The sequence below is a fragment of the Ursus maritimus genome, unplaced genomic scaffold (genome assembly GCF_017311325.1).
Source record: "Ursus maritimus isolate PB19 unplaced genomic scaffold, ASM1731132v1 scaffold_5, whole genome shotgun sequence".
Classification (NCBI taxonomy): domain Eukaryota; kingdom Metazoa; phylum Chordata; class Mammalia; order Carnivora; family Ursidae; genus Ursus; species Ursus maritimus.
In genome coordinates, this window is record NW_024426663.1 from 55,179,504 (window position 1) to 55,193,992 (window position 14,489).

General features: G+C 40.1%; 1 protein-coding gene across 1 annotated transcript in view; it reads right to left on the reverse strand.

The window, feature by feature from the left end:
- KDM3B (lysine demethylase 3B) overlaps positions 1–14,489 on the reverse strand; it is a 63,083-nt gene that overhangs the window by 16,344 nt on the left and 32,250 nt on the right. The window contains exons 9-12 of the mRNA XM_040622392.1: positions 13,588–13,789; positions 9,620–9,834; positions 8,774–8,926; positions 718–825 (exon numbers count right to left, since the gene is read on the reverse strand). Coding sequence (XP_040478326.1) covers positions 718–825; positions 8,774–8,926; positions 9,620–9,834; positions 13,588–13,789 — 678 coding nt within the window. The remainder of the gene's footprint in view (positions 1–717; positions 826–8,773; positions 8,927–9,619; positions 9,835–13,587; positions 13,790–14,489) is intronic.

Below are 14,489 nucleotides of genomic sequence, written 5' to 3' on the forward strand. Positions count from 1 at the left end.
CACTGAGGGAACCCTTCTCCTTGGAAGCACTGGGGTATAAGGATCCAAAGAGGGCCCCTGCCACAGCAGAGGAGAATATAGATAGCACATGGACCTTCTTCAATGTGTATGTGTTATCGGAAGCATGGAAGCTGGAAACAGACTTTTTTGGAGGAATCACTGAAGTAAACTGGGACTGTGACATAAACATGACCATTCATTCCTACTGTCAAGCTGCCTTCTTCATGTATTCAAGAGGTATGATTAGCTTTGGCTGGATTTTTACAAACCTAAAATCAAAGGTCTTTCTGGAAGCATGTGGTACTTTCTCTATTCTGATCCTGCCAACCACAGGAATGTAAAATATTATGTGGAAAAGTAACCAACTTCTCCAACCAGAAAGGTGAGGCAAAGTATGTGCACTGGCTGCGTAAAATTTAACACATATCTAACAATTCAAACTGTCAGAACAACCTGCAGAGGCTTAAGAAAAATCAGGCCGAGATAAACCATTTAGCTGTATTTTATGGTATGTGAATTATACCTCAGTTAAATTAAAAACACTTTTTCCCCCACTGAAATTTTTTTACTTTTAATATTTGTTTTAAAAGTTTTATTTACGTAATCTCTACACACAATGTGGGGCTCAAACTCACAACCCGAAATCAGGAGCCACCACAGAGTTAGTTGAGCTAGCCAGGAGCCCCTTTCACCAAATTTAAAAAAGAACTCCCTTACCTGTGCCAGGGATGATCTGTGTGGGCATGAGATTCTCTGGTTCATGGGACTGCCCCTTTGCACACTTCAACCAGGAGAAAACCTCTTCATCACCCATCTCTTCTGTCTCTGAAACAGAAATGAAATGACTTCATTTATTTTACGAGGGTCACAAGATGTATCCTTCTTAGTGAGTCAGAGTTTCAGATCCTAAAGGCCAATTTTCTCATGGGCCAGAGAAGGTAACAATTAACTTTTAAAAAATCTGCTTCACTGTTTTATTGTTATTTATTGTTTATCTACATACAAAAATTCAACAATTTAAAGTGTGTACTTCAATGAATTTTGACAGATGTATACAACTGCATAAACACTACCACCATCATGATATAGAACATTTCCATCTCCCTTCCTGACGTCCCCTCAAGTCCTTTGCTTGTGGTCAAAAGCCTTTTCTCAACCTCTGGCCACCACCGATCAACTTTCTAATACTAACATTTTGCTTTTTCTAGAATTTCATATAACTGGAAGCATACAGTATATAGTCATTTGTGCTGGGTTTCTTTCATATAGCATGATTTGAGATTTATACATATTGTTCATGTATCAGTAATTCATTCCTTTTTATGGCTGAGTATTATTCCATGGTATGGAGAGAGAGAGAGATATATATATCTCACTCATTCACCAGCCGGTGAGCAGATGGATTGTTTCCAGTTTGGGGCTATTATGAATAAAGCTGCTATAGACATACAAGTACAATCCTTTGTGTGGGCACATTTCCATTTCTCTCACAAATACCTAGAAGTGGGATGCTGGGTCATATGGTACACTTATGTTTAAATTTATAAATGGCCATACAAGTTTTCCAAAGTGATGGAGCCAATTTGCATTCCTACCAGCAATTTTAAGAGTTCTAGTTCTTCCACATCCTTGGCAACACTTGATACTGTCAGTTTCTAAAATTCTAGTGTTCCAAGTGGATGTAGGGATTTTTCATTATGGTCTTAATTTTCCGTTGATCTATCTTCTTTGATATAGTATCTGTTCAAATCTTTTGCTCACGTAAAAACTGGGTTATCTTCCGATTGAGTTGTAAGAGGTCTTTATGGTGGATTCAAGTCCTTTAACAAATATGGGATCAGCCAATCTTTTCTCCCAACCTGTGGCTTATTTAAGACTGTCTTTTGAAGAGCAAAAGCTTTCAAATTTGATGGTAATTTTTTCTTTTGCTTTTTGTGTCCTATCTAAAAAATACTTATCCAACCCAAGGACACAAAGATCTTCTATTTTTTCTTCAAGAGGTTTTATAGTTTTAGTTTTTATGTTTAGGCCTATGATTTACTTAAGAGTTAACTTTTAATATACGACATGAGTAAAAATTAATTTATTTTATTTGAGTACAGATACAGAATTATTCCAGTACCATTTGTTGAAAGAACTATCTTTTCCCCACTAAATTATTTTGACACCTTTGTCAACTAATCAGTTGATTATATATGTGTGTATATCTCTGTTCTACTGTATTACCACAGTGCCTTGATTCCTGTAGCTTTATAATAACTCTTAAAATGAAGTAGTATAAATCCTCCAACTGCCTTCTTTTTCAAAATTGTTTTGATTATTCTAGCCCTTTGAATTTCATATAAATTTTAGTACCAGCTTGTCAATTTCTACAAAAACGTCTACTGGGATTTTGATTTCATTACATGAATAGGTTAATTTGGAAGAAATGACATCTTAGTACACAATCTTCTTTCCATGAATATGGCACATCTCTGCATTTATTTTTTTTTTCATTTTTTTCAGCAATATGTTATAGTTTTCAGTGTATGTGTTTTTTGCATTTTGACTAAATTTATCTCTACACAATTCATGTTTTTTTGATGCTACCATAAATGATACTGATTTAATAATTCAAATTCTGGGGTTCCTAGGTGGCTCAATTAGTTGAGTGTCTGTCTTCGGCTTGGAGCATGATCCTGGGGTCCTGGGACTGAGGCCCATGTTGAGCTCTCTGTTCAGCTAGAAGCCTGCTTCTCCCTGTCCTTCTGCCTGCTTATGCTCTCTGACAACTAAATAAATAAAATTTAAAAACAAATTCTAATTCCAATTGCTCATTGAGAGCATATAGAAATAGAATTGATTTTTATTACGTTGAGTTTGTCCTGCACTCTTGCTAAACTCACATTTTAGTTCTTGTAGCTTTTTTTAGATTTCTTGAGGTTTTCTTTTTTCTTTGAAGTTTTTTTGTTTTTGATTTTTTGTCTTTTTTAAAAAATAATCTCTATATCTGGGGTGCCTGGCTGGCTCAGTCAGTAGAACACATGACTCTTGAAGGTGACTCTTGGGCTGTGAGTGCAAGCCCCACAGTGGGTGTAGAGATTACGTAAAAATAAAATCTTAGAAAAAAAAAAAAAAGACTACAAAGTTAAAAAAACAAAAACAAATACAAATCTCTACACCCAGCGCGGGGAATGAACCCATTACCCTGAGATCAAGAGTCACACCCTCTTCCAACTGGGCCAGCCAGGCACTCTACTTGGTATTTTCTATATAGATGATCATGTCACCTGGAAATAAAAAAACATTTTACTTTGTTCTAGTCTATATGCCTTTTTTTTGGGGGGGGTATGCTTTTATTTCTTCATGTGGACTAGTAACTCCAGCTCAATGTTAAATAGAAGTTGTGAAAAGCAGACACCTTGCTTTGCTCCTGATCTCAGGGAGAAAAATTCAGTCTTTAGCATTACGTAAGATGTTCCTACCTGTATCTAGGTTCATTTTATCACTCCCTTAAAAGACCTTTTTAGACATTTTTTTTTTTGTAACTGTGCTACCCACCTCAAGAAAACTGAATATAAGATATACTGTGTTTCTGTTTATTTGTCCCGTTTTTTGTTTCATTTTCCTCCGCCTTTTGAATTAACTGCTTTTTTATGATTTGATTTTGTCTCTACTTTTGACTTATTAGCTACATATACCTGTTTGCTACTGTTTGCTCTAGGTCTGTGGTATCTCTAACTCAGCACAGTCTATCTTCAAATATTATACCACTCTTCACTTTATTTCCCTTCCTTCCTTTTGCGCTGTTCCTACATACTTTAATTTCACATACAGTATAATCCCCACACTATATTGCTACTTTTCCTCTAAACAACTATCTTTTAAAAAAGATTAAAAATAGGAAAAATTTACATTCCTACATTTATCATGTGGGAAGTTTTTCATTCCTTTGTGTAAATCCAAATTCCCTTACTGTATCAATTTTTCCCCTGAATAACTACCTTTGACTGTGAACCTGGTGGGGATGATTTCTATCAGCTTTTCTTGATCTGAAAAACTATTTCACTCTCGTTTTTGAAAGGTATTTTCAGTAGGTATGAATTTCAGGTTAAAAGGATTGCTTTCAGCGCTTGTGAAGACGTTCCATTGTCTTCGGGTAAACAGGGTTTCTGACAAGTTGGCTGTCATTCTTATCTTTGTTACTTCGTATATAATGTGTTTTTTTTTCCCTCCTGTGATTTTCAGATTCTCTCTTTATCACTGCTTTTCAGTAAGGTGGGTTATGATATGCTTTGGGTGGTTTTCTTAATGCTTCCTCTGTTTGAGATTAATTGTTGGATTTGTGGTTTTATAGCTTTTTCATCAAATTTGGAAAATTTATGGCTTTATTTGTTCAGATATTTTTTGTATCTGCCCTCCTGCTGTTTCTCTTTCTGGAACTCCCAACAATTATATGTTTAGTAGACTGCCTGATATTTCCTATACTTCAACAAGGCACTCTTCAATTTATAAGTTTAAGTCCTCCTTCTCTCTGTGCTTAGTTTTGGTTTCTATTGTTATGTCTAACTTCAGTTTCTTCTGCAGTGTCTAATTTGCCATCATCCCACCTAGTGGGATATTTTTTGAGATATTTTTCAGCCCTAGGTGATTCACTTGGGTCCCTTATGTATTCTGCTTCTCTACTCATCATGTTCATGTCTCCCTTTATGTCTTTCAATATATTTATATCATTTATAATAGCAGCTTTAAGGTCCTTTTACAGTTAATTCTACCATGACTGTCATTTCTGGATTTGTTTCTATTGATGGTTTCTTTCCCCCGGAATATTGGTCATATTATCCTGCTTTTTTGCATACCTGATTACTTTTATTTAAAAAATTTTATTACTGAGGTGTAGTTGACATATAGTTGGTATAACTGAAGTAGTTTCAGGTTTACAACATAGTGATTTGACAATTCTATACATTAATCAATGCTCCTCATGATAAATGTAGTTGCCACCTGTCGGCATACGATGGTATTACAACATTAATGACTATATTGCCTGTGCCATACCTTTCATCCCTGTGACTTACTTATTTTATCACTGGAACTCTGTACCTCTTAACCCTCTCACCTATTTTGCTCACCTCCACTGCTTCCCCTCAGGCAATCACTAGTCTGTTCTCTGCATTGATTTATGAGTTTACTTGTTTGTTTGTTTGGTTTTTTACTTTTATTTTTTTAGAGAGAGAGCAAGCGAGAGTGTGAGAGTGGGGGTGGGAGGAGGGACAAAGGGAGAGGGAGAATCTTAAGCAGGATCCAAGCCCAGTGTAGAGCCTGATGTGGGGCTCAATCTCATGATCCTGAGATCATAACCTGAGCTGAAATCAAGAGTTGGAAGCTTAACTGACTGAGACACCCAGGTGGCCCTTTGTTATTTTTTAATTAAAAAAAATTTTTTTAAAGTAGTCCCTATGCCCATTGTGGGGCTTGAACTCACGTTCCCAAGATCAAGACTCACATGCTCTACTGATTGAGCCAGCCAGGTGCCCATTTTGTTTTTTAGATTCCACACATAAGTGAAAAATATGGTATCTTTCTCTGACTTATTTCACTTAGCGCAATACCCTTGAAGTCCATCCATGTTACTGCAAGTGGCAAAATGTCCTTTTTTATGACAGAGTAGTATTTCATCGTGTGTATAGAGGTGTACAGGTGTATATACACCCCCATCTTCTTTATCCATCCATCTACCAATGGACATTTGGGTTGCTTCCATATCTTGCCTATTGTAAACAGCAATTCAGTAAACATTGGGGTGCATCTTTTTGAACTGTGCTTCCATTTTCTTTGGGTAAATACCCAGTAGTGTAATTACTAGATCACATTTATATATTTAATTTTTTTGAGGGACCTCCATACTGTTTTCCACAGTGACTACATCAATTCACATTCCCACCAATAGCGCACGAGGGTTCCTTTTTCTCCATCCTTCCTAATACTTGTTATTTCTTGTCTTTTTCATACTAGCCATTCTGGCACATGTGACGTAGGATCTTGTGGTTTTGGTCTGCATTTACCTGATGAGAATAATGTGGAACATGTCTTCACGTGTCTGTTGGCCATCTGTATGCCTTCTTTGAAAGAATGTCTATGCAGGTCCTCTGCCCATTTTTTAACCAGAAAGGTTATTTTTTGGCATTGAGTTGTTCTCTATATAGTTTGGATATTAACCCTTTATTGGATATAACACTTGCAAATATCTTCTTCCATTCAGAAGGCTGCCTTTTCGTTTTGTTGATGGTTTGCTTTGCTGGAAAAGCTTTTTATTTTGGTATAGTCCCAACAGTTTATTTTTCGTTTGTTTCCCTTGCCTGAGGAGACATATCCAGAAAAATGCTTCTAAGGCCAATGCCCAAGAGATTACTGCCTGTGTTTTCTTACAGGTGTTTTATGGTTTTGGGTCTCACATTTATTTAATCCATTTTGAGTTTATTTTTGTGTATGATGTAAGAGAGTGGTACAGTTTCATTCCTTTGCGATTAGCTGTCCAGTTTTCCCAGCACCATTTACCAAAGAGACTCATGCCTGATTATTTTTTCTTTTTATCCCTAGTGTGGGGGTCAAACTCACAACCCTGAGATCAAGAGTTGCATGCTCTGCTGACTGAGCCTGTCAGGTGCCCCCTGATTATTCATTACTGAATGCAGAGTTTTTTGACTTTAATGTTTCAGAGTACTGGATTTTGGTGTAATCCTTGAAAGAATGTTTGGTTTTAGTCTGGTGCATAGTTAAGCAGCCTGCAGATCAGTTTGATCCTTCCAAGGCTTGCTTTACACTGCGTTATCCCCAGAGCAGCCTGTATTCTGGGACTACGTTAGTCCCACTGTCAAGGTGTGACCCTTCTGGACTCTACCCAGTGTCTTTCCACTCTGGCTGATAGCAATACAAATGGTAAGTTCTGGAAATTATTAACTCAATTGCTTTCTGAAGGTTCCTTTTTGGGCCTCACAGAGTTTTACCTCATCTATGTGCAGATCACTATATAGCCAAAAACTGAGGTGACCTCTCTGCAGACCGCTGGTGTTCTCTCTGTGCAGCTCTAACGTCTTTAGCACTCTGCCTTACTCTCCTCAGACTCTGATCTCTGTCTCAGCTCAGTGACATTGCCAGACTGTTTTAGATGCTCTTCCATCTACTGCAGTCTGTCTACTGCAGGCAATAAACTGGAGAAAGTGTAGGATTTGCCTTGTTTCTTCCCTTCTCTTAGACATCACAGACTCATGCTGCCTGTCCAATGTCTAAAACCGTGGTTTCATATATTTAGTCTGGTTTTCTTGTTTATGGCAGGAGGGCAATTCCTGTAGAAGTTAATTTTTCATGGGCAGAAGTGGAAGATCTAATAGCTACATGACACACAGTGCGTAGTGGATGTCAGGCCCTGTGCTAACCACTTTAAATACAGTATCTCATATAATTCTCACAACAGTGCTGTGAGAGAAGTACTCATATTACCCTTGTTTTATAGATAAGGAAACTGAGGCTCTGAGGGATTAAGAAACTAACCCAAGATACCACAGTTGGTGTAATAAGATGTGAAAGTAGTTTTCAAATCCCAGTAGCATAAGCTCTAAATGACTGTGTTCCAGTGGTTGCACAATATCTCTGAAGAGGGAAGAATGAGGAGGTTAAGGGGCAAGAAGGTTTTTGGATAAGTAGTAAGATACCGCAAGGACAAAAGGAAGCAAAAGATTTGAACAGTCATTTTTCCAAGATAAACAGAGAGCTAATAACCACACGGAAAGATGCTCAACACAATTAGTCATCAGAGAAATGTAAATCAAAATCACACAATGAGATACGGACTCCCTCCTAGCCACTATGATGGCTATCGCCAAAAAGGCAAACAGTAAGTGTTGGCAAAGGGCGGAAAAACTGGAACCCTTGTGCACTGCTGGTGGGATTATAGAATGACGCGTAGCTACTTTGGAATACAATTTGACAGCTCCTGAAAGGGTAGTAACTGCCATATAGCCCATCAATTCTACTCTAAGCATATACTCAAAAGAAATGAAAACCTATGTTCACACAAAAAACCTGTACACAAATATTCATAGTACTTTTCATAATAGCTCAAAATGGAAACAACCTACATGTTCATCGACTACTGAATGGATAAACAAAATGTAGTATATCCATACAACGGAATATTATCTGGCAATACAAAAGAATGAGTTAATGATATGCGCTATAACATGCATGAAGCTTTAAAACAGTACGCTAAAGTGAAAGAGGTCAAAGAAGGCTAAATATTGTATGATTCCATTTACAGGATGTGTACAGAACAGGTAAACCTACAGAGATGAGACAGTAAATCGATTAATGGTTACCAAGGGCTGAGCAGAGGGAGAAATACTGAGTTATTGCTAACGCATACAACATTTCTTTTTTAGAGCAACCACAGTGAAATCTGATAGTGGAAATGGTCGCATAACCTTGAGAATACACTAAAAACTTTTGAATTGTACACTTTAAGAGGGTGAATTTTAGAGCATGTGAATTGTATCTCAATAAAGATGTTATTAAAAGAAGGAAAAACACAACAAGGGAAGGTGAAGAATAACCCTTCTTGGCTTCTTCTAGCCCACCCAGTTAGGCTGGAATATTGGCAATTGTTAAGGCCTCACAATGCAACAAAAATGAGGGAAGATAAGCAGTTCAAGAGGGGGCACAAACCCATTCTGGCTTCAAGTCCCATTCCTCCAATGACAGGTTACCTTTAGAACTGAACAGGACAATATTTGCTCACCACTGCGTGGACGGCTTTTTCTGAGCCTGTAACAGTCAAGGCAGACCCCAAATCCACATTTGCGACAAACCCAGTGGATGTTGAAGAGAGTTGTTTCACATACATCACACATCTCCCGTACACCACGCACCGCTCGCTTCCATGCCACTTTCTCTGGTGGAAAGAGGAAGAGGAATACTGTTGGCATTGATCACTGTGAATAACAGGAGAAGACCCCAGATCTACTGATTGCTACTCAAACTGTTTTGTCCAGTAATAAAACTCAAAGATGTAAGAAGTTAGTGTTTCTACAAATGTTAAGAGAAAGAAAACACGTGGAATCGCTAATATTTCTGAACAAGTGTCAATGAAAATAAATGCTACATGTTGTTACTTAATGTAAAAATTTCGATTTGGGGGAGTTTGAAGCAAGAGGATTCTTCACTTGAAATGTAGAGAATAATTTCGTAGAATTTTCCTTGGTGTAGAAACAGGGTACAGCATCTCACAGACGTGAAATATCATAAATGTCTGAGTAATGGTAGGTTCTAGGTGTGAAACATGGTACCCAGTAGCACTTCATCTATTCACAGACTAAACAATACCACTTACTAATACAAATTGGCTCAAAGCAAACTGAAAATATTCAGAGTAACCCAAGCCCAGACAGGGATCAAGGAAGGAATGAGGTCTGTTGGATACAGTTAGGCCCTTAGCTACTTAGTTTGCTACAAACAAAAGTCTTATCAGTCTTAATTCATCCACAGAAAATGCCATCTGCCACTTCTACCACTCCTCCTTTAAGCAACAGAAAATGAAAAGTTCTCAGGCAGGAGTGCCTGGAAAAGAAGCAAGAGGGTATCTTACGGTGTGGCTCCACCATCATCATGGCCTCCTTCTCGGACATCACAAGCTGGCAGAACTGGTCCCCAACGTTGGCCAGGATATATTTTGAGGTCTCTAGGTCTATCCCTTCTGCTAGGGAGGAAGAGGGAATCCACAGGTTCATGGCATCAGGGTCACTTTGCTGGGGACTCAGAAACCCCTCCACACGGAGCACCCCCTTCCGAGTGAAGATCAACCTGAGATAGAAAGGTAGATAACTAAATACACAGTAAACAGCAGCAGCCATGCAAACTAACACACACCTAAAACCCTAGGAGCAAAGAACATTAGGTGAGACTTAAAAGCAATCAGGGTGCATTAAGAATTTTCACCCTGGAGGGCACCTGGCTGGCTCAGTTGGAAGGGCATCCAAATCTTATCCTTGGGGTTGCAAGTTCAATCCCCAAACTGAATGTAGACATATTTAAAACAAAAAACAAAAAACAAAAACAACTTCCACTCTATTTGACCAACACAGTATGCATTTTCTGCACTAGCAGAAAGGCTTGTGAACACTTAGTATGTCTGTGTTCTTTAAAAGGCTGTCCTCAGGGGACTCCTGGGTGGCTCAGTTAGTTAAGCATTTGCCTTCAGCTCAGGTCATGATCCCAGGGTCCTGGAATTGAGTCCTGCATTGGGCTCCTTGCTCAGAGGGGAGCCTGCTTCTCTCTCTTCCTGCTGCTCCCCCTGCTTGTGCTCATGCTCTCTCTGACAAACAAATAAATAAAATCTGTATTAAAAAAAAAAACAAAAAACTGTTCTCAGAAATGCCTTTCAGTTTCTCTATTCGCCTGTTCCACATGTGCACCCACACCACTGAACGTGACCAGAGGAAAATAGCCATGTCCACTGTCACACTTGAAATTCATGTCTACCTACGTAGGGTGAGCCCTTCATGTTGCCTCCCAGTCACAACAGATTCCTGGTGCACACTCCCTCCCCTAGATGCCTTTTTCATATCCTCACCTCTCTTTTCTAACCTCTAGTATAATCTTCCCCAAGAGGACCTTGCTATGTATTGCACTGAGACAAAATACAAAGAGCCAGAAGAGATGTCCCACAAGTTCCCCCGACCATACTACCAGGCCTTCCTGCAATTGGGCCCACGTTCCAGCTGACCTGCTGCTGCTCGGAATGAACTAGGTCCCAGCCAAGATCTCCCTCTCCACCTATGCTCTACATCCTATCCTCCTGCATAGGCATCACACCACATATTCTCTTTTCTATATCATCTATTTTCTTCCCTACTGAATCACTCCTGCTATAAACTTGCTATCTCAAAAATCCTCTAAAAAATTTCTATCTCAAAAATCCTCTCAATCCCACGCCCCCCTCCATTTATCTGTTTGTAAGAGCAACATTTGAGAGTTTTCTATACTAACTGTCACCAGTTCCTCTTCCCTTTTATTTTATCTTCATCCACTCTGATCAGGCTTTCCCTCACCAACACACCAAAACTGTTTTTGACAAGATCATTCCTCCCCATTAAATCCAATGGTCACTTTCAGTCCTCATCTGACCTGACTCAATCCCCAGTATTTGCCACAGTTCATTATTCCTTTCTGGAAATACTTTCTTCACTTGCCTTCCAGGACAGCTTACTGGCTGTTCTTTCTCAACCTCCTTTCCTAGCTCCTCCTCTTCTTTCCAGTCTCTCAATGTTGGAGAACTCCAGGATTTGTCCTAGGAATGCTTCTCTTCTCTATCTACACCTGGACTCCTTCCATGATCTCAAGGAGACACACAGCTTTAAATACCTGGTGACATCCAAATTTTTAACCTCCTGCCTAGACTTTTCCCTTCAACTTGAGAGTCGAGCTTCCAGCTGCCCTTTCAACATCTCCATCCTGAAATCTAACAGGCATCACAAATTTAACAAGCCCAAATTAAAAGTTCCCATTTTCTTCCCCAAACCTGCCTTTCCCTCAGAAATCTCCTAATCAGTAAATGGCAATTCCATTCTTCAGTTTTTAGGTCAAAAGCTGCAGAATCATCTTTGACTCCATTCCTTCTTTCGTACTCCTCATCTAATTCATCAGAAAATCATCTGAGTTCTCCCTTCAAAATATACCCCCACCTTTTTTAAAGATTTTATTTACTTATTTGACAGAGAGAGAGGGAGGGGGAGAGAGAGCACAAGCAGGGGGAGTGGCAGGCAGAGGAGAGGAAGAATCAGACTCCCTGCTGAGCAGGCAGCCAAAGGTGAGGCTCAATCCCAGGACCCTGGGATCGTGACCTGAGCCAAAGGCAAATGCTTAACTAACCGGGCCACCCAGGGACCCACTCAAAATATATCCTTAATCCAACCAGACTCATCACTTCCATCACTAGGCCACCATCATTTCTCACCTGGATAGTTCCAACAGCCTCCTAATTTCTCCATGTTTCTGCCTTTGCCTCAATACAATCTATTCTCAAGAAGGCAGTTACAGTGATCCTTTAAAACATTCCTTAGTGAAACTCATCAGCTCAAAACCTCCATTCTCTTTCAGTACAAAAGCGAAGGCCCTTGGAGTATTCCTTGAAAATATGGATCCACTGTTAACTCTGTGACCTCAACTCCCCTGCCCTCACTCTAGCTTTTAGCTACCCTAGCTCCACAAACACACCAGGAATATTCCAGCCTTCGGACAGTTGCTCTTGTGCCCTCCACCTGGAAGACTTGTCTCCCAGAAAAATGTGAGGACCATTCCCTTACCTCCTTTAGGTCTTTACTCAAATCTCGCTTTCTCAAATCATCATATTTAAACTGTAGCCTCTCTAACCTCCCCTTACTTCAATCCTCTCTCCTGTCTTTATTTTTCTCATAGTTATTATCAGCTAACATGCCAAATATTTAATCTTTTTTGCTTTTTTATTGTCTGTCTCCTCAGGAAACCTCTCAAGGTCTGGATCTTTATCATTTTATTTTTATTTTTTAAAGATTTTATTTATTTACTGGACAGAGAGAGACACAGCAAGAGAGGGAACACCAGCAGGGGGATTGGGAGAGGGAGAAGCAGGCTTCCCACTGAGCAGGGAGCCCGACGCGGGGCTTGATCCCAGGACCCTGGGCCAAAGGCAGACGCTTAATGACTGAGCCACCCAGGCGCCCCTGGATCTTTATGGTTTTATACACCATTTAACCCTCAATGCCCACCACAATGTCTGGCTCACAATAAGTGCTCAGTAAATATTTGCTGAATGAGTGAATCCACACTATGTGGATAAACTATTTAGATTTATTTTATTTATTTTTAAAAGATTTTATTTATTTGATAGAGAGACAGCCAGCGAGAGAGGGAACACAAGCAGGGTGAGTGGGAGAGGAAGAAGCAGGCTCCCAGCAGAGGAGCCTGATGTGGGGCTCGATCCCAGGACTCTGGGATCATGCCCTGAGCCTAAGGCAGACGCTTAACGCCTGAGCCACCCTAATTTAGATTTATTTTAAAAATGAAGAATTCTTGAAAGATCATTTAGGAGAAATTCTTCTAAGTTTATCAAGCAGAAGAAAAGTGACTAAATATCTGTTGTTTGGTAAAAGCAGGGGACATTCCCAGGATTTTTGCCAGTTATCTCTATTTCAAAGACACTTCCCATCATGTCCTAATCTTCCTTCCCCTTCTCTCAGAGACTCAAGCTCCTTTAGCAGCAAAAAGTGGTCAGGCAGATCCATACTACAACATGGCATCCTTTTGCTTACACCACTGGTTTCAAATGGAACCCAAGTTAGGAATAACTCAATGAAGCTCAGGGGCCAGCAGCTGAGACTGTTCAATTCCCTAGGGACAAAGCCACAAGTCACTTCACAATCTCAACACACCTGAGTGGTTCCTATGGCGGAGACTCAGAGCAAAGGGGTCAAGGAAAACAAGGAAAAGGTATGAGATAGGCTTACAGATTCAGAGAAAGAGTGGGAGTTACCAACTACTCATGGAAACCGGGAAGGAGACAGAGACGGGTTTGGGTACCTCCGGAAGTGAAAGAAGCGGCAGGCCACAGTGGAATCATCTTGCTCCTGTTCTTTAAACTTCCGATACCGCTCCAGGCGGCACTCCCGACACTTGTGCAGGTGAGGGGCTACATTGATGCAGGACCCATCCTGCAGGAAGGGCTCTCCAGACTGCTTCAGCTTCTTCACCTTGCTCACATCCTTCAGCACTGATTGGCCAACTGTGGCAAGGGAAGGGGGAGAAATGGCTGGTCATGATTGGTATTAATGAGACCCAGTAACGTGATCCTCCTAGGGACGCATTCTTGTCCTGACCTGGCTCATTCCCCCTTGCCATGGCTGGGCTTGTGCCTATCAGGTCCACCCTTGAGAGAAAGGGAGGGAACAAAGAGGCTTCAACCGGAAGCTAAGGACCATGGAGAGAATTTGTGGGAAGTGCCCCATTACGAGGAAACAACTCTGGCATGGGTGAGGAAAACCCAAGAAGGCAGAAGGTAGCCTCCGGAGACACAACTGTTCTACTAATCAACAACTCCTGTGCCCCCATGGGATACCAATTCCTAATGACAACAGTTACTTTTACCGTTCAACTTTCTCTTAGATACTTGCCCTTCACAATTCTGGACCATAACCTCACAGCATAGGAGTTAATGGTTTATGGAAGAGGTGTTACAACCATATGTAAGTAACAGAGAGAAGCAAATGTGAAGGGTGATTCTTTTTGCTTAAGTAAGTCTATGAAAGGCTGCTATTTGAGAATAGAGTCCAGTACTCAGTAATTCCTCTAAAGTAAATTAAAGAGGATGGGCCAAAGAGAAGTAGAAAGGGATGAGAAAAACACCCGGAAAGAGATCCTGAGCAAAAAGAGTATCAAGGGTCCTCTTCTGTGCAATTATCATTATACAGGTAGATATCCCTCTT